This window comes from Fringilla coelebs, assembly GCF_963513975.1.
Source record: "Fringilla coelebs genome assembly, chromosome: 7".
In the NCBI taxonomy this organism is placed as follows: Eukaryota; Metazoa; Chordata; class Aves; order Passeriformes; family Fringillidae; genus Fringilla; species Fringilla coelebs.
The window spans coordinates 8,874,674-8,897,286 of record NC_140035.1 but is presented as its reverse complement, the minus strand read 5'-3'; the positions used below and the strand labels follow the sequence as shown (position 1 = coordinate 8,897,286).

The following is a 22,613-nucleotide window of genomic DNA, read 5'->3' as shown; positions in this document are numbered from 1 at the left end:
ATCTGGTTCATTTAAAACTATGCAAAGTTTAACACTGAAGAATCTGTTCCAGCTTTTCTCCAGCTTTTCTCCTGCAGAAGCCTGGAGACTGTTCAGGACCAAAATCTGAGCATCACCAGGGGCTTAGGGAGCAATTGCCCAATTAAGTAAAATCACTTAGAGGTGAAGCAGAACACAAGTGACTGAGGCACCACCAGTCCAGCTTCATCTGACCTTGAAGCCAGTTACTCCTGTAAATGCATTTTACTATTTAATAAAATTCTTTCTGATCACATCTTTAATTCTTGGCATAGCAACTCACCTGATGAGGTATGTAAACCCTAACTTTTGTCAGGTCCCTAGTTCAAGGTATCTCTGCAGACAGATGTGGACCTGATCTTTGAAGCAAATAGATCTTGAGTATCTTGCAGAGTGAGACTTTGGGAGGTGTCCAAGGTCTGTATGGGGGGAAAAATGTTACTTCTTTTTTTGTATCTTCCCCAAGCAGTGAGCATGTAGAAAGTGTTAGGAGAAAGAAGGAAGAGGCTAATTGTCTCCTGTCACTGTTCTCTTGCCTTCTCTTTTTCCTGGTAGTGGACTGGAAATCCAGGTTGAAGAAGCTGCATTCAGCTCAGGCTGGGTTCAGCCTAGCTGGGCCGAAACAGAGCTTCTGGAAAGGGGCAAAAAGTCAGCAAGTTGCTGGCAAACTGCTCAAGCCCAGCAGCTTCTGGGAACTCAGGCAGTCATCCTAGGTGAATTGTGCCCCAGGCACAGCATATACACCAAAAGGGGGTTTGGGTTGTGCCAAGGCCCACACAGCTCAGACCAGCCCCTTATCACAACTACTTTACCTCAGGATTTTCCTCCCATCGTGCAAGTTATTGCAGCCAAGCGCACAAACTCATCCTGGCACGTGAAAGCACTAAAGAGGAGAAAGCTCCTGGGCCAGATGGTTTCGCTTTGCCTCCTGCCTGGACACCTCTGCTGTGCCACAGGAAAGCAGACTGGCCACCAGACAGGGCTGCCACGTGTCCCTGCAGCCCCAGGCTCTCCCCCTCGCTGCTGGCTGTGCATGAGAGCCCTGGGCTGCTGCACATGGTGAAAACACCCAGTTACAGCCAGCAGCCACCTCCAGGTCCTGCTGCCCACCCTCATCAAGCAGTGCTTGCTGAGGGACTCAGAGCTGGGTTAGAAACATGCTGATAATATGGGACTCCATTACAGTGATTTTATTCCCTAGCTCAGTTAAGTCTAAGAAGAAGAGAGACATTAAGTGGGACAGGCTTAAAGGAATAGATGTTGTATCCCAGCAAGAATTGTGTTTTCACCTCTGATCAGTTTTTGGACCTACCTCAGCATCACATTGCAGAGATCCAGCACTGGGTACTCACTCATTCTGCTTCAGAATCAGCCTTTTTCAGGGATTTCTGTTAATAGTTACACTGGCTTAGGAAATACCTCAAAATATTTGCATCTGACCATTCTGACAAATCTCCTTTGAAATAATATTCAATACAAAAAAACCAACTAACCAACCAAAAAAACCCCAAAACCAAAAACCCAACCCAATTTTAAGTCCTTAGCACTACTAGAAAAATTTGGATCCATACTTCAATACTACATAAGTTGGGGGAAATAATTCAGTTTCTCAGCTGTCACACATTTTTTCTATCAGTAAAAAATCATATCAGGATATTTAAAAGCAGCAAGTACATTGAACAGGTTAGTCTGTCTCCCAAGTTCAGAACTTACTCAAAGGAGCAGTGTTTATTAGGAGGAGATGACATACCATTGCCTCAGCCTTTTGGGAAACACAAGCTTGCACATTTGGTGGGGACAAACAAGGTGTCTGCCTGGCTGTGTGGGCCAAGTAATGTAATTGTTTTTCTTTCCAGGGTGTAGAAAGAAAGCGATGATGCTTCTTTTGATGCAGCTCATAAATGTATGTGCATTGGGAGTAGCTGGGAATGAAAGTTAAAAGATCACTGCAGACAAGCTCCATGTGAATTCTGTGTTCTAAAGACAACACAATTAAGCTGTGTTGAACTTTCACAGATACCCTGATTCTAGAAGAAATACAAGCTCGTTCTAAAATGGATTGATGGTATTTGCACTTCAAGTGAGCAGCTGATTGGCTAATCATAGATTGGAAGGTACTTCATAGACTTGTGGGGGGAAGAAAAAAAATTAGATTCTATTTTTGTTCCATTAACTTTTACTCTTCTGAGTTTATTACTGTGAAGGCACTCAAATGTCTTCTATCAATGTAGTATCAGCTTGTCTTACTTCTACACAGCTTTCACAACTTGGAAGACTGTGTAACCTACTTCTGGGGCGACAGCTGTGCTATTTAGAAAACTGTCCCAGCAAAAATAACCTTTCTGCTTCCCTAATTTATAATCAATCTCACAAAATGGCTTAGATGGTCAGTCACCCCCAAGTAGTATTGCCCAATACTGTTTGCTCTGAACACTTGGGGGAAGAGCAAATATTTTGAACTGCAGCAAATGCAATTGTCATTTATTTTTAGCGGTATCATCAGGGTCATATAAGTTCAAAGGTTAAAATGCTTCCATCATGAAACAGGATCATTCCAGATGAGTATTGAAGAATTTTGAGTCAGTTGCACACTGCAGTCAGCCTTGGAGAGCCTTTTAACCCAAGTGAAAAATTTACTTCACAGGGTTGAAAAATCTGTTATGGGCCGTAAGCAACACACCAATACTGATTTGTTAAATCTGTGCTGTGAGTGTTGCACCTCCACATGTTTGTTAAAAGCAAGCAAAACCCATCAGAAAGAGATTTCCAAGGAAAACATCATCCCTTTCTTATCTCTACCTGCAGTGGGTGCCAGCCAGCTCTGTGTAGCTCTGTGCAAGAGCTAATCATAGAAGCGTGATAGAAGGAACACTGTCTTATCACACACAGAGTTAACATTTATTATTGCCATATCCAAAGTCCAGGTTCTGTCCTGCACACTGCAGACTCAGCAGAGCTGAGTGTGTGTGTGTGTGCCAGCTGGCCTCTGACCTCCTGCCTGTTGGGCTGGCTTCAGCGCACGTCTCCCTCTCCATCTCCCCTCCTTCCCAAGCTCTGCAAGCATCAGGATGTTGCTGGCCTTTCTTTGATCTAACAAAGAGGAAATAGCAGCAACTCCCTGAGCGGGTGTCAGAACAATCCCCTGTTTTGCAGCACTGCCCAGCCATCAAAAGCATCTGATCCTCCACCACAAGTACCTCGTACAATGGTTCTGGATTATATTTTGGTTTGAGGCTTGTTGCTTCTGTTTCCGATCTCAAGGCTGTATACGATAAAGGTTGTCTATTTTTACCACCTTATTAGTTTAATAAAAGCAATTACCTCTAACCTACAAATCTGTTTGCAGATGCCCTTAAACCACCACTGCTCTGCTGTCACTGCTGCCCAGCTGTTATTTATGCAGCCCAGGTGCCTCACACACCTTACCTGCAAAGCACTAGGCAGTCACTAGGTCAGCAAGGTTTTCAGGCAGCCCAGCATCCTTACACATTTACAGACATTCATCCTGCTGCTAGACAACCACAACGAGCCCCGTAACTCAGCTCAGTCTATTTCAACTCTCAGTCTATTTCAACAATTACTGCCTGTCCAGCCAAATTTTGTGTTGCTGCTTCTTGTCACAAACACTGTGCACAGCCACCACCAGTACCTTTGCTTCTGCCTTCGTGCCTTTTGTAGTGCTTAACTGCAGAGCTATTGCCACATCTTGAAGTTTTCAGCTTGCTCCTGAAAGACACAGTTGATTGCCAAAGGGCAAGCTAAATAATAAGATCACTGATGTTACTTTCTCAAGGATGGTGAAGCTGCAAGCAGAAAGGCGTTACTACAGCAAAAATTAAGTATCCAAATAAAGACATACAAGGTAGAATTGTCGGTCACTTGTATTTCTTGGCAAATTATTTGTAAGCCTGGCTAAGAGCAAACCCTCTCTGGGACAAGCACTGCGTACAAAGTGATATTTTCCTAATGCTAGAGGCATGAGAAAGGAGAGCAGCACTGTAACAATTAATCATCACAGGGGAAGCTAATCCAAATGAGGACTGGGATATAGCATTTGCTACCCCAGCCCATCCTTTAGACCCAGCTCCACTACTTTAGCAGCCAAAACTCTGAGTACACCTGTTTTGACAGAAAACCTCCTGGCCAAGCACCACGTGCTCACAGTGCATCAGCTCCCAGCAAAGAAGAGCAATGTGGGAGCATTTGCTGTGTGAGCTCTGTCCTGGTAAATATTGGCAGAATCCTTCAAAGGTAACCAGCTTCAGAAAATACAGCTGCCAAAATGGAGCTGTGGATGATGTGGAATTTAGGGCTAGAGAAGAGGTAAAAGTGTTTCTTATGGTGAACATCTACTCTCACCCCTTTCTTGCAAAGTGAATTTAATTAAGACAATCTCAAGTAACAGAGGATACAAGAGCAGGTTAAAAACCCCCAAATGCTTATTTTACTTACCCAGAAGAACAAGGAGGAACAAGAATAAACTGCCTTTTTGTTTTTTCTCTTTATACTAACACATTTTAAAGGACAAAAAGCAGCTCTGAGAACATTTCCCATTAAAAGTAGTAAAGGGGAAAGTTAAAATTTTTGAAAGCATATGAAGTAATCACTAAATCTACTACTCACCATGTATAGCTAGCTACAAAACTGTATTTACCTACACAGATACATAATGATAGTTTTCATCCCTATGTAGTTCTGTAAATCAATTGCTTATCTGAAGAGTGCTTGAAGTCCTCACCTATTCAGATGCTAACCAGTACAGCAGGAATTATGCCTTTTTCCTGCATAAGGTTATGATTTCCTTCTAAAATACTCTATGCTGGAATAGTTCAATGACACATTTTGAAAGCAAAATCTTTCCTTTCCATCATCAGCAGCTCCAGCCTACCAGAGACAATCACAGCTGTGTGTTTTGTAATTGAATTTCTGCTGATGATCACTAAGTCTTTCCCTTTGAGCAGTCTTGCCAGTGTGCAGCCAGTCTATAGGGACTCACCCCTCACTGCAGCCAACTGCATGGCAACATCAAATTGATTCTCTTACTTTTACAGCATCAAGAGGATCAACTCCACTGCCTCTGGGATCTCTCCTTGCTCAGGAAAGGCTTTGTGCTCAGCATTTGCCTTTACTCTAGAAGCCCAACATTGTTGTTGGGAAATAATATGTCCCAGAAGTGTTTTATGAAAGATGATTTGGTAGTTGTTGACTAAGTCTCTGAAGGCTCCAGCCAATAAGTATCAAGCACCTTGTTCCTAGCACACACAGCATTAGAGATAACCTTTTCCAGATAAGCTCTGGGGGTCTCCAGCTTCTGAGGGCTGTCACTGACCGGCCGGAGAGGAGTGGTTTGGACGGGAGTGGCGGTGCCCGAAGGCAGGGGACCGTCCCCCTCTAGCGGCACAAGGACGGGGGAGGCGGCTCTGCCCGGCAGCACGGCACCCACGGGCTGAGCTCACCGTGAGCGCCAAGGGACCACCAGCACAACAGCTGAAGTACCAAATGCACTTTAATGAGTTCCAGATTTTGTTCCCAGAAGGAATTTATACCGTGTCAGTACATTAGCCGGGTACATAATTTCTCCTGAACTACAGGCATGAGGAGAAGTGACTATGACATACTAGGTATCTAAGGTTACTCTTAGAAACCAGTTTTCCACATTAGAAATAAGGCAGGTTTCAGGCGTGCATGTAGCTGATTCATCCAGTCCTCAGATGCCGTATTTGCCCTTTAGTTCTTCCACTTTTGCTATGTAAGCTTTCATTGCATCTTCTTTGGACTTTCCTGAAGGACAGAGCACAGGGAGCAGTCAGATACCTTTCACAGGTTAAGATGCCTTTTACAAGTTACAATTCCCTGCTCTAGTCTGTGCCACTGGAGAGCAAAGGAGCCAGGAAGGTCACTTGGCTGTGAATCCACTGCTAAAGTTTTAAACAAATGTGTTTTATCAGTCATGAGAACACAGTGCTTCCAAGCAAAGTTGGTTTTGCAGAGATAGCAACTAACCAGTGTATTAGTTCTACTAATGCCATTGACAATCATTACAGGAAAGCTATTCCTTAAAAGACCGGAAAAAAGTCCCATTGCCACAGATTAAACCACTTGTTTGGCTCCTCATTTAGAGCTGGGAGCTCAGCTGTGTCTTCCAAAGCTTTCCTAACTGGAAGATGTTTAACAGCTGGAGGGAGAGCTCAGTCTCGGGGGTACTAGGCTGGGCCCAGGAAAACAATTTTAGATTTCTGCTGCTGTTATTGTTCTTCTTTATTTAACATCTTAGGCCAGCTGGGCATTTTGCACCCTAATTCCTTTTCACACAGGCCATATTTTTCAGGATTACTTCTGCCTTGCCATTTATTATCATGGCATTCTGAACTTCTGGAACTCTTGTATTAAAAGGCAACACAATCCTGTTCCCTGCTGAACTACACGTGTCCTCCTGACTAGTTTGCCAGGGGAAATTTTATTAATTTCTTTAATCAGACACTTACCTTTCAATGCACTCCAGGCATCCCACTTTGCTTTGCCTTTGAAGTCCAGCATACCAGGGCGCTCTGAGACAGACAGGATAAGCAGCAGGATTAGTTTGTGTGATCTGGCTGCAGGTAATACCCACTTGAAGGCTTAGCTGGCTCTGAGCTGTGACTAAATACCATGGCTCATCTCTGCAGCTGTTGCTTGCTAACCTGCAGCCAGGAGATCACCTCAGGGGAATATGTTACAACATGGGTGGTGACAATAGAAACAGACTCTTTAAAAAAAAGTCCCTTGAGACAGCAGCATTTGAGCAGGAGAGCACCAGCTGATGTCATTTGGTTTAGTTTTGCTTTCTGAAGAGCCTGCTGTCACGTGAGAGCTATCCAATTAAAGAACACCAGCTCTAAAGTAAAGCAGAAACACCCTGAGGTCCATTACAGGCAGACACACAGAAACACAGCTGCTTGTAGTAACATACAGCTTGGAACTCATTATCATCAAGATACTGGTGTGTTTCTAAGCTACAGCTCTGCATTTGAAAACCTTGGAAATTTAACTCACTTCACTGCAGGCTGTGGTGTGGCCAAGCAGAAAGTGAATGACATGTACATGGTTAATCTTTGTGCAAAGTCTCCTTTGTGGTTTTACTTCCTCTCTCCCTCTTAAAGATAATTCTCTGAACTCACAAATGGAACTGGGCAGTATCCACAAATACCCTTGGGCAGCTCCCATGGCACAGTGACCTATAGCTCCAGTTGGCAGCTCCACTTGTCTGCAGTCACCCTCCCCCAGGCTCCTTCCCGGGCCAACTCACGTTGGCTGCTGCTTCACAGGAGTGCAGACACTTGCAGGAATGGTGGCATGTCCACAGCACTGCTTCACCCTGATACTTATTGCCTGTCAAGCACTAATAATGCTGATGTCCAGCCACACCAAAAAGACCACAACTTAAACCCAAAGTAAATTATTTTCTCCCTCATGCTGCCAGCTTTGGAAAAAGGAGATTAAATTACTTACCATTTCCTGTACACTTCACTGCCAGCTTTTAAATCAATGGATGCTCAATAAACTTTGCCAGCTACGGGGTTAGGAGGCCAGCACTCCAAAGAAATGACCTTTTCCCTTTCTAATTCTAGCTACTCCAGCCTTACACAAGGTCGATAGTGACACGCTCCACTTTAGATGTTATTCCAAAGACTGAGCTGCCCTGGACAGCAAGAGAAGTAGGCAGAAACATTCTGCACTGTGTACTTGAAGACATATTTTTGGTACAGTCTTTCTGAAGTATATTTAATTGCAGCTCATATAAAAGTTTTCACCTATTCTTCTGGTTTTGCTTTCCAGTACTATTTTTAGCAGCCCATCCAGTCTAAATAAACTCAATGTGTCATCCCCTCCGGTACTGCAATTGCACCCTTGCATCACTCGCTTTGCTGCTTAAGTGTGTAGAGCCGAGAAGTGTTTAAAGCAGCACCGCTCGGCCTGAGCAGCGGGTCACTGACAAAAAACCCAACCCCAATATTTGCGCACAGCTAACACAAAGCATCCTCAGGCCCTCACTGCACAGAGCAGACGGTGGCGGCCGGGTTAATCTAAAAACCAGGAATTGCACAAAGCCTTATCGGGTCAGCCCGTGCCCTCCCGCACATAAATCCCTGCCAAGTCGGCTCGCAGGCACTTTCGCTGCGCCGCGGGATTGAGGGAAGCGCAAAGAGGGAGAGATTTTGTCTTTGCGTCCCCGGGGCGGTGCCTACCGGTGTTCACGTCGCCCACCGTGGCCTGTTTGTAGTGGCTGTAGATGTCCAGCATCTCCTGGTCCGTGGGCTGCGACTTCAGCTGCTTCACCTCCTCGGCAGCCTTCTGGAACGCGGCCTGGGGGAAAGGCGCAGGGGGTGAGTGAGGGGAAGGTACGCGGAGCCCCCCTGCCGCCCCCGGCTCCCCGCGCCCCCCGCACCTCGGTCATCGCGACGATCCCGCCCGGTCCCGGCCCCGCCGCTTCTGCCTCGCCGCCCCCGCCGCACGCCCGCCTCACCCCTCGCCAGACCGGCCGCCGGCCAATCGCAGCGCCGCGGGCCCCCCGGGCACCAATCAGCGCGGGCCGGGGGCGGGCGCAGGGCGGGCAAGGAGCCAGTGCGGAGGCGGCGCGGGCGCCTCGCATTCATCAGCGCATGAGGACACAACAGGGGCGCGAGGGGCGGGGCAGGGCCCTCTCAGCCAATCGCGCGTCTCGGAGTTGCCACCGAAAGGACGCGATTGGCCGAGTGGGTGGGCGGGGCGGGACGCGGAAGTGCCGGCGGAGAGCGGTAATGGGCCCGGTGGGGCGGGCGGTCCCGCTGGGGCTGTGTCCGTGTCGGGGCCGTGTCGGGGCGGGCGGTCCCGCTGGGGCCGTGTCAGGGCTGTGTCGGGGCGGGCGGCGGTCCCGGTGTTGCTGCGGGTCCGGGGAGGGCCCTCTCTCCCAGAGGAATGGGCCTCCAGCGCCTCCCACGTGCCTGCGTGTCCCCGTGGAGGCGCGGGGTAGTCCATGGGCCCACCCTCACGTGCGATCGGTTTGAGTAGGAAATGTGAAAATTGGCGATTTCTGATTGAGCTCCCCGTTCTGTGTTCCCACAGTGTTTCTCCGCGCTGCTTAGGAGCGAGTTGAGTGCTGTGCCCCTTACTGCACCCCCCAAGCCACCAGCCCTTGTGGAACAGCACCAAGAAAACATCTGTCTTTGCTGTTCAGTATAAATCGAGTCATTTCCAGGGGCAAAGTACACTTTTTTGATTGGCATGTGTTGTTTGCGTGGTGTGTGATACGCACCCATTTAAAATGGAATTGGAACTCGGGGTTATTGGCTAAGGTGATGCAAAAGCAAGTTGCCTTGTGTGGTGGAAGGTCTTTGTCCCCATTCTGCAGACGGTACTTGATGAAAATATTGGCGGTTTGCTTTGCCGGGCTACGGCTGGGACAAATAACAGCCAAGGCTGGGATGCACCTGCAGGATGGTGGGGCACAGCAAAAAAAGGGGAAAAAACCAGGCACACTAAAAAGAGCATGAGGAAGAACATTTGGGGGTGAATGGGCCAAAGGTTCCCTCTGGGGACGGGAGGTGGACTCTGAGATCCTGTCTGGGATGGGAGGTGCAAAGGTCGTGCTGATGTTGGAGCACATGGGCTGCAGTCCTTGCTGGTTGCTGCAGCAGCTCTGGCGCTTCAGCACATGGCCAGGAAGCTGAAGGATGCCCAGCACCAAAGACAGAGATGTTTGTCAAGGTAGAAAAGAGCTTATTTTCCTGTGGAGAGGAAAAAACCCAATGGAACAATACACGGGCTTGTTTGAAGAGGGTTTTGAGTTGCCAAGGGCGCTCTGTTTTAGGCTCTGCTCTCTAGTATAAACCCACAGAGCCATTCTAGAGCCCAGCTATTATAAATTAAATCCCTTAATTATGCTGTAGTTACCAGGAAAATTATTTGCCTGTGTATGTGGGGGGGGTTTCACTTTCCCTGGGGAGGTGAAAATGAGCATTGTGTAACAGCTTAGGCATTTTTCAGAGTATTACCCTCTCTCCAACACAAGTATGTTAAAAAAGTCTTTGGGTTTATTTGTATTAGGACATTCTTCTAGAGCCCAGCAGGTGAAGTCTTCAGTCACTTAAAACCCACACAACACACTTGCATTTATCTATTGAAACAGGATGTGGCAGGGAGGAATGACGAGGAGGACTCCATCTTATCAGAAAGCTAATTAATTACTTTATTATACTATACTATTCTCTATTATATTACACTATGTTACATGACATCTAAACTGAATCTGCCAAGCACTGAACTCTGCACACAACTGCAGAGAATTTTGGGACTGTCAGCCAGCAGTCCCCACACACACTCTGCCCTGATAGGCCAAGGAAACAAAACACCCTCACTTTGGGTCAGCAATCTCCATATTGCATTCTACTTTTGCACAAACACAGGCACAGCAAATGATAAGAATTGTTCTTCCTTTCTCTGAGGTTCAGAGAATGTGAAACCCAACAAATATTCTTGGGAAGAATTGTGCCTTGCTTTTCTCTGTGAGGAGAAATGTGGCTACATTTATCCACAGCCCTTTTTGCATGTTTAATAATGGGGAGTCTGGTGTGGCATTGCACAGCGCAATGGAGTGTGTGGTGTGCAGAATCTGTTTGTTTTGAGACCCTGTGGGAGTCCCAGCAGTGAAGTCCTGAAGGGCACAATGCTGTTGGGTTTCTCATATGTTTTATTCTGCCTGCACCTCCTTCTCCAGCTGTGCTGGTAGGCAGAGGAAAGGTCTCGAAAGGTGCAGAGTTCTGCGACCTCCAGGTGCGTGAAGAGTCTCTGTTTGGGCCCGTGCAATTGAAGGATGAGTCTGAGTTCTTCAGTTTTCGGTCTCAGAATTGTTTATTGCTTCTTATCTATAAAATTTTTCCTCCTGCCCTGCCGAGGTCCATCCAGCAGGACAGTTCCAGGCGCTCTGCCTGCCCCCGGGGCAGTGGTACCTCTTTATACTAAAAACTACGTATAACATGTTTACAATTACTTTCCAATACCTATCACCTTTACTAGACAGTGAGTTTCTACTCTAAACCAGTCTAATAGTGTCAACATCACAGCAGAAGATGGAGGCAGAGAAGAAGAAGAACAGACGTGCCCAAATCCCTCCATCTTTCCCCCGAAACCCCCATTCTAAAAATCCCAAAAATCGACTTTTTCACCCAGTGATAATTTTATTACTGCACCAATCAAACTGCTGTGGCTTGCAGGTCTTCACACAAAGCTGGTGATTTGCTCCACGGGTCACAATCGAACCCACGGGTGTTCTGGGCTCCGTGCAGAGTCTCTGAGCGCCCTGGCAGGGGTCCTGGCAGCTCTGGGCACGCAGAGGGATGTCCTGGCAGTAATTCCCCCCTTTGATGTTTCCCAGGTCGCTCTGATGTCAGCAGAGGGCTCGCCCATCACCGTCACGGTCCGCCTGGTGCGCTCCTTCGAGCACCGCAATTTCCGGCCCCTGGTGTTCCACGGCGTCCCCCCGGAGCAGACGGTGCGCGAGTTCATGGCCTTCGTGCGCCGGGGTGAGCCCTGCCTGCCTCCTCCACCTCGCTCCCAGGGGCTGCTGTCCCTCCACCTTCTTGTGGAGCAAGGGAAAAGGGAATGGCTCTGGTGGAGATGCCAAATTCGTGTTGGCATCCCTGCCGTGTGCTGCCCTTCCTTAGGTGGAGAGTCTGGAGTTAATGAGAGCTTCCGTGGTTGGTGTGCCATGCTTGAACTTGGATGGACTGCTCCCCCATGCCCAAATCCACATGTTTAGCCTAAAAGAAACAAGGGCATTGCTGCATCTAGCTCAGTGCCTCAGGCACCTCCTCCTGACAAATATTCACAAATTGATAGGAATAAATTAATAGAATTTAGAAAGTCTTTGATCCCAACTACGCAAATATGTGGGATGTGGGAATGCAAGTCTGTTTGCTATTTGTGAGAAAAGAGAATCTTGAAAATTTGTTTTTGACACCGTGTGGTCTCACAGTGCATGTTTGTTTCTGAGTTTCTGTCTCCATCCTGAGCTTTGCAGATTTACTCATCTGTGGGCTTTCTCTTTTATAAGCCTAGGTGAAAGTGACAGTGAATCTAAAAGTCAAGTACTGCAGACCAGCCCACACAGTGACTTGATCATTAGGGTGTTACCCTTAATCCTGCAGGTGTATTTCCACACACCTCAATGGAGACATTCAAAGGGTACAAAATAACATAATTTGGTTGGTTAGTTTGTTTTTTTTTGCATGAAGTCAGCTCAAACAAGTCTTGAGTTGTTTTAGTTCGTAACATTTGAGCAACTCCTAGGACATTGCCCTGGGACAATGGGTGTCTTGTGTTTGGCAATTTCCATACTTGTAGACAGTGATAGGCATGGCAAGGTCTTAGGATGATGTTGGAAAACTGCAAGCACTTTCAGAACATATGGCACAGCTGCTGTTATGAACAAGAAAATAAAAACCAGTGCTATGAAACTTGCTTTTGATGTGTGCAGTATTGCAACTCGCTGTTATTTAAGACAAAGCCAATGTTTTGAACAAGACTTAGAACCTCATTCCACAGGGGTGCAAAAGCCCTGTTCCTTCCTTTACAGTAATCTGTTTTGAAGAGGCAGTTTAAGATAAATGGTTAAACTACTGAAGAAATCCTGGTTTCAGCCACCTTGCTGCTGGGCACCCCGCTGGTGGCTGGGCCTTCTGAGTCCTGGTTAAGTCACAGGGAGCACTGGCACCAGGGAAGGTGCCAATGTTGCTGCAGGTACCTATGGGCTGTGTCCTGCAAGCAGCTAAAGAGTTAATTTTCTTCAGTTTGGCTTTCTTTTTGTGCCATATTTACCTAAGGATTCAGTTCTGGATGACAGTTGTCAGCTGTTTGTATAAGGTAAAGAGAGAGGCTGGGCAAACCATTAAAAGGATGTTCCTGGCAGATTTCTGAAGGATCAGCCTCCTGTGGTCCTACTCTAATTGCACTGACTCGCTGTCCTCGTGGGGTGTTTTGTTCAGAGAGACCTCATGCTCAAATGAACTTATTCACATATGGAGTCACTATAGAATCTGGGCCAAAGGCTGTGTTTTAGCATTTGATGCTCAAACAAGTCTCCTGTGTTGCAGATTTATTTTCACTTAAAGGCTGCCCAGGGGATGTGTACATTGCACAATAATGGAAAATGAAGGATTGGAAATAATTAAGAAAGAGAACTTTGTTTTAACTTTGTGCTTTTATTTTAATAGAAGTGTCTTCAAGATCAGGACTTCCTCCTCCTTTCAAAAATTACAAGTATGGTAGGTGGTTTTTATTTTTCTTGTTGTAATTACCATCAAATGACCACATGATATTTTACACCAGCATTTCTACAACTTAAAAGATAATTGCTGTACTATACTAATGTTGGTGCCAGTGCCTGCCTACATTTGCAATTGTGTCCAGCTTTTGTAGCTGGAGTTATGCCACTGGGATCTTGTCTGCAGAACTTGACCATTATTGTGAAAATCTGTTTTAATCTTTGAATTAGGCTGCATGGTTTACATTATTTGCTTTTTGGAACTGATGGATTTTGATATTAATTTTTTATTACTTTTTTAAAGTGCCTTTTAACTCTGTCTTTACCCTAATGAGCAGCTTGTGATCTCAAAAACACTTTGAAATTGTAGTTCTCTGTGTGCTTATGTACTTCAGTATCTATTTACTGATGGTGAAGCAGAAGCTGAAGGCAAAAAGTAGAAAATGCTCAAGTCTGACATATTTAAATAGCTTACACAATATGAGAGAAGCAGGGGAACTTTGCTCCAACAAGATATGAAAGCTCTTAAATACAGGCTGCTGGTATGAAATAGCATGATGTGAAATTTAAGCTGACTTTATCAAAGCTATATCTATATTTCCTTTTTGTGCAAATTAGCATGAACATATCCAATTCATCTGTTTGGGATATAGAAAATTTTTTAAATAGACTGAGTTACTTCCTTTCTTGCAGTTTGTAAACTTGGGTGTCAGTCACGTATCTTTTCCTAAACTTGGCAATTCTCAAAGTTCCTATGGAGTTTTCCTGCAAGTGATCCTCTGTGTCCCATGTTCTTGGAGTTGACAAATTCCTTTCTCTATTGTCATTCAAATAACTGAGTGAAAAATCTATTTAATGCATGTGAAGGGTAGTAAACTTTATTTGCCTATTAAAAAAAAAACAAAGGATTTAATTTTGTGTTCTTGCTGATGGTGAAACAGAGAGTGCAAATGGAAGCTAGAAAAAGAGGGATTAAGATTGATAATTCTTCAGTGGCAGGGACTTGAATATTTTTATTATTTTTAATATGTTACTTAAGGTCATAAAATCTGGAAGTGTAAGTTAGAATGTGGAGGTGCCCTTCACCCCATTTGTGGCTTTGGCTGTTTGAGGGGTTCCTGTCCAGAACTGCTGTTCTCAGTTATATCCCTGGTGCTGCCTATCCCAGCTGCTGCTTTCATCACTTGGAGATCAGTTTAGCTTTACCTAAGAGGTATCTGGTGGCTGAGGGCCTGACTGTGCCCTGTAGGACTGAGCATAACTTTAAAACCTGTTGCACCAGTTACTGGGAGCCTACTCTTACTGTGATGGTGCTCACTGCAGGAAAATTTTCACACAGGAAAATCAAAGCCTGGTTCCTCACCTTCCCCTCAGGCTGTGAATCATTCAGGTTCGTGGTTTTGGCATCTCTGCTGTCTCTACAGTGCTCTGCTGTCTTTCCTATGTTTTTGTGAGGAAAGGACAGTGAGACTTCTGCAGTAAAAGCCAGACTTTTCCTCCTGCTTTGTTTGGCAGTGCCAGAAGTCTCATTTGGATCTGGTTGTCTCCCACCTTGCCTGTTTCAGCTTCATTCCCTGCAGAATTCAGCACCACTTTGTTTTAACATCATATATAATGCCATCACGTTTTTAGGCTTGGCTCAGTGCTGCCATTCACATCTCAAAGCTTCTGACTTCCACTTTCTCTTCATTTTTTTGTATGGATTATTCAGGTTCTTGGTCTAGAACTCTTCTGAGTCAGTCTTATCTTAGTACCTTGTCATTGCCATCTTTTCACTGATGCTGGCAGTCTGGGTGCCAGCTTGTTCCATGAGCTGCTTCTCAATTTTATTTCTTTCATTCATGAATGTGGAGCAGTATGGCAGGTAGTTCATAAAATCACTTAGAAAGTGGTATCTTATCAATTGCCTTGATAGACCTACTCTCTGAAAAGGCAAGATAAAACCTTGGCAGTATGATTGAGTGGGGATGCAATAGCAAAGGCCAGTCAGAGGACTTAGCTTATGGGAAGAGACTGTAGTTTAGTCTCTGTAACAGAGTTAAAGAAGCCATTTAATAGCTCAGATGAACCCATGGTAAACTGCTGGGTGCCAGTGGTGGAGTTCTGAGCAAGCAGAACTGAGACAGTGCTTCAGGGCATGGCTGGACCAGGACTAGAGAAAAGGGAAAGTATCAAAGTAGACAGAGGAGCTTAAAACTAACAGGCACAGGCTGGGTTTATTTGCTGTACTAGAAAGGTTTAATGATTGCAATATATTTTTTCTGTGATTGCTTGGTCTTTCTGTAATGTTTCTATGCAAGATGGGTCCTGGTAATTGCAATTTCATGTCTGTCTTGCTTCTTATACCACAGTTATTACAACATGCCAGGGCTGCCTTCTCAGTGACCTCTGCAGTGAGAATACAGAGTACTTCTTACCTTATGTAGTGTTTTAAATAGTATTCAAAATGGGCCAGAATGGTATGGAAGCAAACTTCTGAGTGGGAACCTGATCTCTGTTAATCTAAACATCTGAATACTTGATCCTGGTAATTTGGAAGTTGGTTTAGTCAATAGTTAATTTTGCTGCATCCTTCTCTTACCAGACTATTGCAACATGTAATGTTCACTCAATGCACAAAACTAAACTAGAACAGAAAATGAGCAGACAAGCAGAACTGGTTTTTCTTCTTTGCTGGAAAGGTATTGAGGTGTTACTCCAGATTTGTTCAAACACAGTGTCTTCAATTTTTTTTATTCGTGTTGCATGACTTTAAGCTGTTCCCTCTGGATCTTTGCACTCATCCAGTTGCTTTAGTGACTGTGTTATTTTCCCCTGTGTTTCCCTTCTGTTAACAAAGCCCTGCCCATGTTGCCAGGAGAAAGTGGAACTTTGTTTTTTTTTACCTTCTAAAAACACTACATTACACAAACGTAAAATAAAAATTATTTTATGTGAGGGTGTAGCATTGAAGAGAAGAGGCTGTAGATGTTCATGTAAAATGGACTTGCTTAGTGAAATTTCTACTGTGGGTGGTGGATGTTGTATTCATGAGAAGGAAAATTTCAAGGGATGATCTGAAGTGATCAGGTTACTGTGTCTTAATTACTTGCTGCCTATCAACTTAGCTGTAGCAGTTGACAGTGCCTAAATGCTGTTGGTCCTGCCCCAATTGCATGTGTAAAACCTATTAAATTAAAACACCCTAAGTGGCATTTAAATTGATGTGTTTTGACTGGCAATTGAGATGGTCATTAGTTTGTTATTGTAATTCAGCCAGCAGACAGAAGCCCAGTAGGATGTGGTACCTTAATGTTGCATTGACTGCTTTAAGGCTGTGGCCACAGAACTGTGAGATTAAGATGTTTTCTCCTCTTTCAGGTTGAATACACAAAATTGTAAATAACAAAAGATTTTGAAGCTTGCCCCTTTGTTTGTTTGTCTTTCCCGAGTACAACTTTCAGTGTTGTGTGCTTATTAAGCCTTATTTTAGGAAAAGACTGTTTTTTCTTTCAGATACAATGAAGATTATTCACCAAGCACACAAATCCAAGGTAAGATTATTAGCTATGTTCTTCCCCTTTTGCATGCTTTGATGCAGGCAGATCTTTACACTGTCAAACAAGACTGGAACAGAGGAAATTCTTATTTTTGTATTCTGGTTCTCTCATTTGTAGACTGGTGAGCTTGTAGTGAGTTTGGAAGATGATGACAAACTGATTTTGAAGGAAGACAGCACACTGAAAGCAGCTGGAGTAGGTAGGAGTACATTTGTATTGACTGAAGATGCTGTTCCTTGTGGTAGCATTAAACTGATAGCTGGCTGATTATGTTTGGACAGGCTGCTGAAAAGTAAATGCTATTTCTGATGCTCTTTACACGACTTGATAATTATTCAGGGAAGCATTATTCAAATCATTGGTCTGAGGGCAGCAGGTATCTGCACGCCAAATGTTCAGAATGCAAATTGTGATTTTTAGAGGGTATGCTTATAATTCTGCTGAGAGTAATTTTAAATGATTGACAGATAGGTTATTAGTACCGTGCCTGCTTGGTCTTATCAGTAACATTTAAACTGATGTTTTGGTTAGAAATGTAAGTAGTGGAACCAGCATGGAATAATGAAATAAGATTAGATTTGTTTAATGTGCAGCATACAGTGTCTGATAGCCAGATTGCTCAGGAAAGCTCGAGCAGTATCACTTAGAGAATGTGCTGAACATAGCAAAGAGTTGAAACTTGACCTGATTTCTCACATTTTGACAGGAGACTACATATAGGGCATGCCTTTTGGTAATAATGTAAAGAAATGTCTGTCATGATAAAATTGATGGTCCCTGGATGTCCTTTGGGCTTCTCAGAAATGTGGCTGAATGACTTTGTGGCAGCAGGGTACTTAGGGGATCTGGTTGCATTCCACCTTGATAGGGACATTTGCTCATTTGAATCAGATTTGCCTGGCTGGAAAGCTTTAGCTGCCTGTGCTCTAAGTGCAGGGGCTTCACAGAGGAGGCTCCCTCCTGCTCCTGCTGCTCGCTGATTGCTCCCCAGCTACTGAATGGGATCTCTTTCTCCTAGGCTACTTGGCTCTCCTGTTTCCTGTGATTTATTTTCTGGTTTTAAGTGACTTGGGATGTCTTTTCAATGTTTTTCTCTGGTGTTAACTACAACTGGCACCAATATAACTTTCCTAAAGGGCTTTGAGTGTTCCTGTAATATGAATCATAGTTTTTACTACACACCAAGTCTTTTTGTCTGCAGGAAGGGGAAAAAAAAAAAAAGAGGATTACTGGCACTCAAGCCTTGCAGATTTGTAATTTAGTTAGCAAAAGATTCATTTAATCATGATCTTTATCAGTGTAAGGCATAAGGGACAGTGCAGTTCAGGAGAGGGACTGATGACTGCCAAATGTTGAATTAGAAATAACAAAGCTGTCTTCTTTCCAAAAGGTATGGATGAGTATTTGTATATGTTATCTGTCTTTGAAACTGGGTTTGTAGCTACAGCAGGGAAACAGTTGGATGTGATCTCAAAAAAAGGTGTCAAAACATCAGACTAAATGTTACACTGAAAGGAAACAGGAATGCAGCAGCCTGTTCTCAGTCTCTGTACAAAGGGAGGGGTGGTTCATTTAGGGCAGAAAATGATTTAATTTTTTTTTCCTTTTTTTCTGAATAACAGCAGTTATTAGTCATTAGTAGATAGAGGACATTTGTGATAGAGGAGGAAAACCCATTCTGTGGAAAATGCAATGTGCCATTATGTCATTTTGAATTTGGATATGTTCCAGTGTATCTTGATGTGAAAATTAGCTAAGTTAGGAGTGAGGTTTTTGTAGTAAAAAGTTGAAGATTTTACTTTTCTCCTTCAACAAGAAGTAGAAAAGAGTAAGCCAAGGAGGTGATATCATGTATCGTGTACCACTGGTCCTCATTCTGTACAAAACAATAAATTTTGTACATTTTCTTTAAATCACTAAGAAGATTTGAAATCTCCTATTGAGATATGATTTTTTTTCAACATCTAGTCTGGACAAGACTTACTAGAATAAAACAATCAGAATCACCATTAGAAAATCTGGGAAATTCTGATACATGCAGAACATTTTTCCTAAGCTGCAGTTGATTGCCCTTGGCACTATGCAGGGTTGGGCTGGAGAGTTATAAATGATGAGGACATTAGATAAGTATCCTCAGGAAAGCCTCTGTAGTAGTGATTATTATTACAGTTATTATCCAGTCAGCAAAGTTAATGCTTGCATTTTTTATTTAAAGCAGGGTGTATGTTAATAAAGTGTTCAGTATTCATTACAAATAGTCTTGTCTGTTTTCTGGTTGAGATTCTAAAATCCCTTCTACTCTTTTTTGTTTCTTTTCTTTTTTTACTAGACAGGCAGACTTCATTAACTTGAGGTTTAATTTAAAAAACGAATGTGGAATTTATTGGCTCAGCACCTTAAAGAATTTCATGTTTAATAATTGTGAAGGCATTCCATCAGATTTGTCTCTGTTCTGAATTAGTAATGTTGCTGACTTATTGTTTTAGAAGAGGAAGTCCTTGACCTACTGGGTTGAAAGAATTGTGACTGTTCTGAACCTTTGTGGGTCCTTTAGCTCTGCCATATCCCCTGTGAATAATTAGAGGTATTTGAAGGTATTGCTGGAGAAGCCAATTTGTGTCTTTCACTTTGCATATTGTCGAAGCCTCATGAATTAATCATCAGCAGGGCAAAAAATTAACTTCTTCAGACACATATTTTGATGGGTCATGAGGGAGAATGTAAAGTGATCTGTAAAATATTCTACTGATCCTCTAAGTATTAAATTATTATACCTACAGGCTAATTTAATGGGAAAAAGAAGTTTCTTTCTCCCTTTCCTAACAGAAAAATGCACAAAAAAAGAATGTATCACGCTTCATTACTTTCCTAGCATTTGAAGGTGTAGAAATGCCATCACTTAATTTACAGAATGTTTTTTCAAACAATTCTGAAGACTGTGTTAAACAAATCTTGAGGGGTCTTGTGTACGTATTTACTTCTATACATTCATGTTCTTGGTGATTTTGTTTGTTTGGGATGGTTTTTAATGAGATTTAATGACATTTTTAATACTGGCAACCTTTTTCAAAAATATGATGAGGAAGAAAAAAAAGCGGGTGGTGATTTATAATTGTCTTTGACCATAAAGTTGCTAATTGTCTTCTAAGATTCAAAATAGCTGGCTGTTGGTTCATTTACTGGTGTGCTAAATATTTGATTTTTTATTCCTTCTAGCAAATGAGACGGAATTAGCATTCTTCTGTGAGGAAGATTACAGAAACTACAGAGCTAATCCTGTTTCAGCCTGGTGAAGATCCCAAGAGATTGTTTTGTTTTCCCATACCTGTTGTAAATTTTCCTTATTCTGCTTAATGAGATTTTTCTTAAAGATCAATAAATCCTAGAGGATTTCTTTGCAAACAGTGCAATTCCCTTCCTATAGAAATTAATTTCTGTCAATATGCTAAGGCTGAGAGAAGAAAAAGTGGGGGACATAAATGACTTTTTTCTTCCTCCCTTTTCTTTTTGCTGTGCTTGGCTCTTGAGCCTCAGGCAGTGCCATCCCTGACCCGTGACACACGTTCTTGGTGTGATCCCACAGCACACAGCAACTGCATATGGAGATTATGGAATGCACAGGATGATCCCATCACAGTACTAACTTCTCATGGAAATGAAGTGAGACCTCCTTCAAATGAAATGAAATATTTTATGACCAAATCACTGGGTATTTTAAAGAACTTGAGAAGAGAATCTCTCTGTTTCCAGTCACAGCTTTACTTCTCTCATTTTGTTTGGTCTCTTTTGTTTAAATAGTGCAGACTGGCCAGTGTTTCATGCTTTTCAGTGGTGAATGCTCTCCATTATCCTCTCTTCCATTAGCATGCTGAAAGGGACAAATGTCTGCTGGGAGGCTTTTGTGTCCACAGAGCAGCTCGCCTGTTTCTAGCTTCACTTCATGGAGCCACCTTCACACAGGGCTAGCAGCTCCAGTTCTGCCAGGACATCAGTGTGCCTAAGCAGGGATTGGGCATTTTTCCAAGTGGAGTGAAAGCTCATGGTGCAGTTTTAAGAATAAAACCTGAATGATTGCATTTTTTGCAAGGAGAGGCCCAGCCTGTGAGCCACATGTCTTCAAGACTGGAACTGATTCTTTTATGCTTTCCATGAGCCAAATACTCTGTTGCTATGTGTTTGTTCTTGGTAGTGCTGGCCTTTCCTTCTACATGGACCAAATTATGAATAATAGAAATAATCATGCATCCCATAAAATGCCTTTAGGTACACATCACTTATGAAATGCTTTTTGGTGGGTACCAACATGGGACACTGTGCCTTTAAGCCTCCCCACTGAAATAGTGATGCTGGCTCTGTGCCTTAGGATTTTTGGGCTCTGCTGAATTGAATGAGGCCTCACGTGCAATTGCTTTAGACCTACACATCTATGCTGAGCTCTGGGTGAGGGCTGACAATGCTACAGCCATGAGACTTCCTGGAGGAGTAACCCTGCCATTTCCTAGAGCTTTGATTATTGTTTTTATTGGCATGTGTGGTTTCCAAAGTATCTAAGTAAAATTTCCCTTTGTTTCAGATGTAGGGCCAAAGAATCCTCTGTGTATTGTTCCCACCTCATTTTCTTCATCCTTCCTGACAACTCTCTGGTTTAGGCTGTTTTGCTCACCAACAGCTTTGCTTCAGAGTTTTATTCTCTAGTGAAAGACCTCTATCACTTTCTCAACTGTGATTAATTTATTGTATCTTTATCTTGGAAGGAGAAGTCCTGTGTCACTGAAGTCACCTATGTTCTCCTGGGATGTAGATGCCATTATGCATGCCCTGATGAATTAATGAGTGGAATTTACCTCTTGCCTTCTCTTTGTGTCCAGGCAGCCTCTCTGCTGCTGGTACCTGCTCCCCAAACATGGCCCCACATTCAGCCTTCTTACAGTCTGTCATGTTTGCAGATTTCTGTGGTTAATGCAAGGTTGTGCTCATCTTCTCAGACAGTTCAGGCACTCCAGACTATCTCATCTTTGTTCAGCCCAATTTACAATAAGGAAGGAAACTTTGTAAGAACAGATAGTGTACCAGAGACATCAGTGTGCCAGGCTGGCCTGCCAAGGCATCTAAATGGTGTCTGTCAGCACATGCAGGCTCTCAGACTGAGCATGACTGAGTTTGGTCTCCAGCCCTTCCAGACCAATTTGGATTAGTTTTGTGATCCCTTTTCTCTGAAGCATTTGTGTTTGAAAGAGTCACCACATTTTAACAATTGTCCTTTCTGGGCTTGTACAGTTCCAAACTTGCAGTGTCACATCAGGTGTGCTACAGTGGAAGAGCAATTCTACAGCATCAGAGAGAAAAACTGTAAGTGTTCTGCTGCAAATCCTCAAGAATGATGTGACTGGCACTCCAGATTAACCTCTCTTTCCAAGGGAAGAGTTAAACTACTGCCTTGTGAGCTCAGTTCACTCTGGCAATGGCACTCAGTTGGCTTCTTTCTCCAGCAGCACAGTGGAGCCTTTTGTAATGCTCTCAATGGCCATACTTGTAAACTGGTTTCTTCCTGAAGTGTTTTTCTACTGTGTTTATTTATTTATTTATTTTATTTTTAAAAAAAAGTTGTGACTTTCAGTAATGCTTCTTTCTAGTAAATACCACAAAACCACAGATAATAACTGAAAACTTATTAGGAAAGATGTTGTTCCAACTTTTTTTTTTGGTGGGATATGGTACAGCCTTGTATCAAAGTATGTTTGGTTCCAGGATTGTTGAGTACTGAATGAAACCTCTGAACA

At 43.5% G+C, this 22,613-nt stretch overlaps 2 protein-coding genes across 3 annotated transcripts; one reads left to right on the top strand and one right to left on the bottom strand.

The window, feature by feature from the left end:
* Window positions 1–5,512: 5,512 nt before the first annotated feature.
* On the bottom strand, window positions 5,513–8,507 carry DBI (diazepam binding inhibitor, acyl-CoA binding protein). Its single transcript, XM_084209350.1, has 4 exons — window positions 8,444–8,507; window positions 8,244–8,361; window positions 6,504–6,566; window positions 5,513–5,799 (listed from the first exon to the last, which is right to left on the bottom strand). The coding sequence occupies exons 1-4, from the start codon at window positions 8,450–8,452 to the stop codon at window positions 5,726–5,728; spliced, it is 264 nt and encodes an 87-aa protein (XP_084065476.1). The 5' UTR covers window positions 8,453–8,507; the 3' UTR covers window positions 5,513–5,725.
* On the top strand, window positions 8,333–21,748 carry LOC311155874 (UPF0538 protein C2orf76 homolog). 2 transcript variants are annotated; one of them, XM_084209349.1, is made up of 6 exons: window positions 8,333–8,381; window positions 11,408–11,555; window positions 13,245–13,295; window positions 16,790–16,827; window positions 16,951–17,032; window positions 20,050–21,748. In XM_084209349.1, the coding sequence occupies exons 2-6, from the start codon at window positions 11,417–11,419 to the stop codon at window positions 20,124–20,126; spliced, it is 387 nt and encodes a 128-aa protein (XP_084065475.1). In that variant the 5' UTR covers window positions 8,333–8,381; window positions 11,408–11,416; the 3' UTR covers window positions 20,127–21,748. The 2 variants fall into 2 exon arrangements, with proteins under 2 accessions (XP_084065475.1, XP_084065474.1); XM_084209348.1 differs by lacking the exon at window positions 8,333–8,381 and adding an exon at window positions 8,767–8,792.
* The last annotated feature ends 865 nt before the right edge of the window (window positions 21,749–22,613 follow it).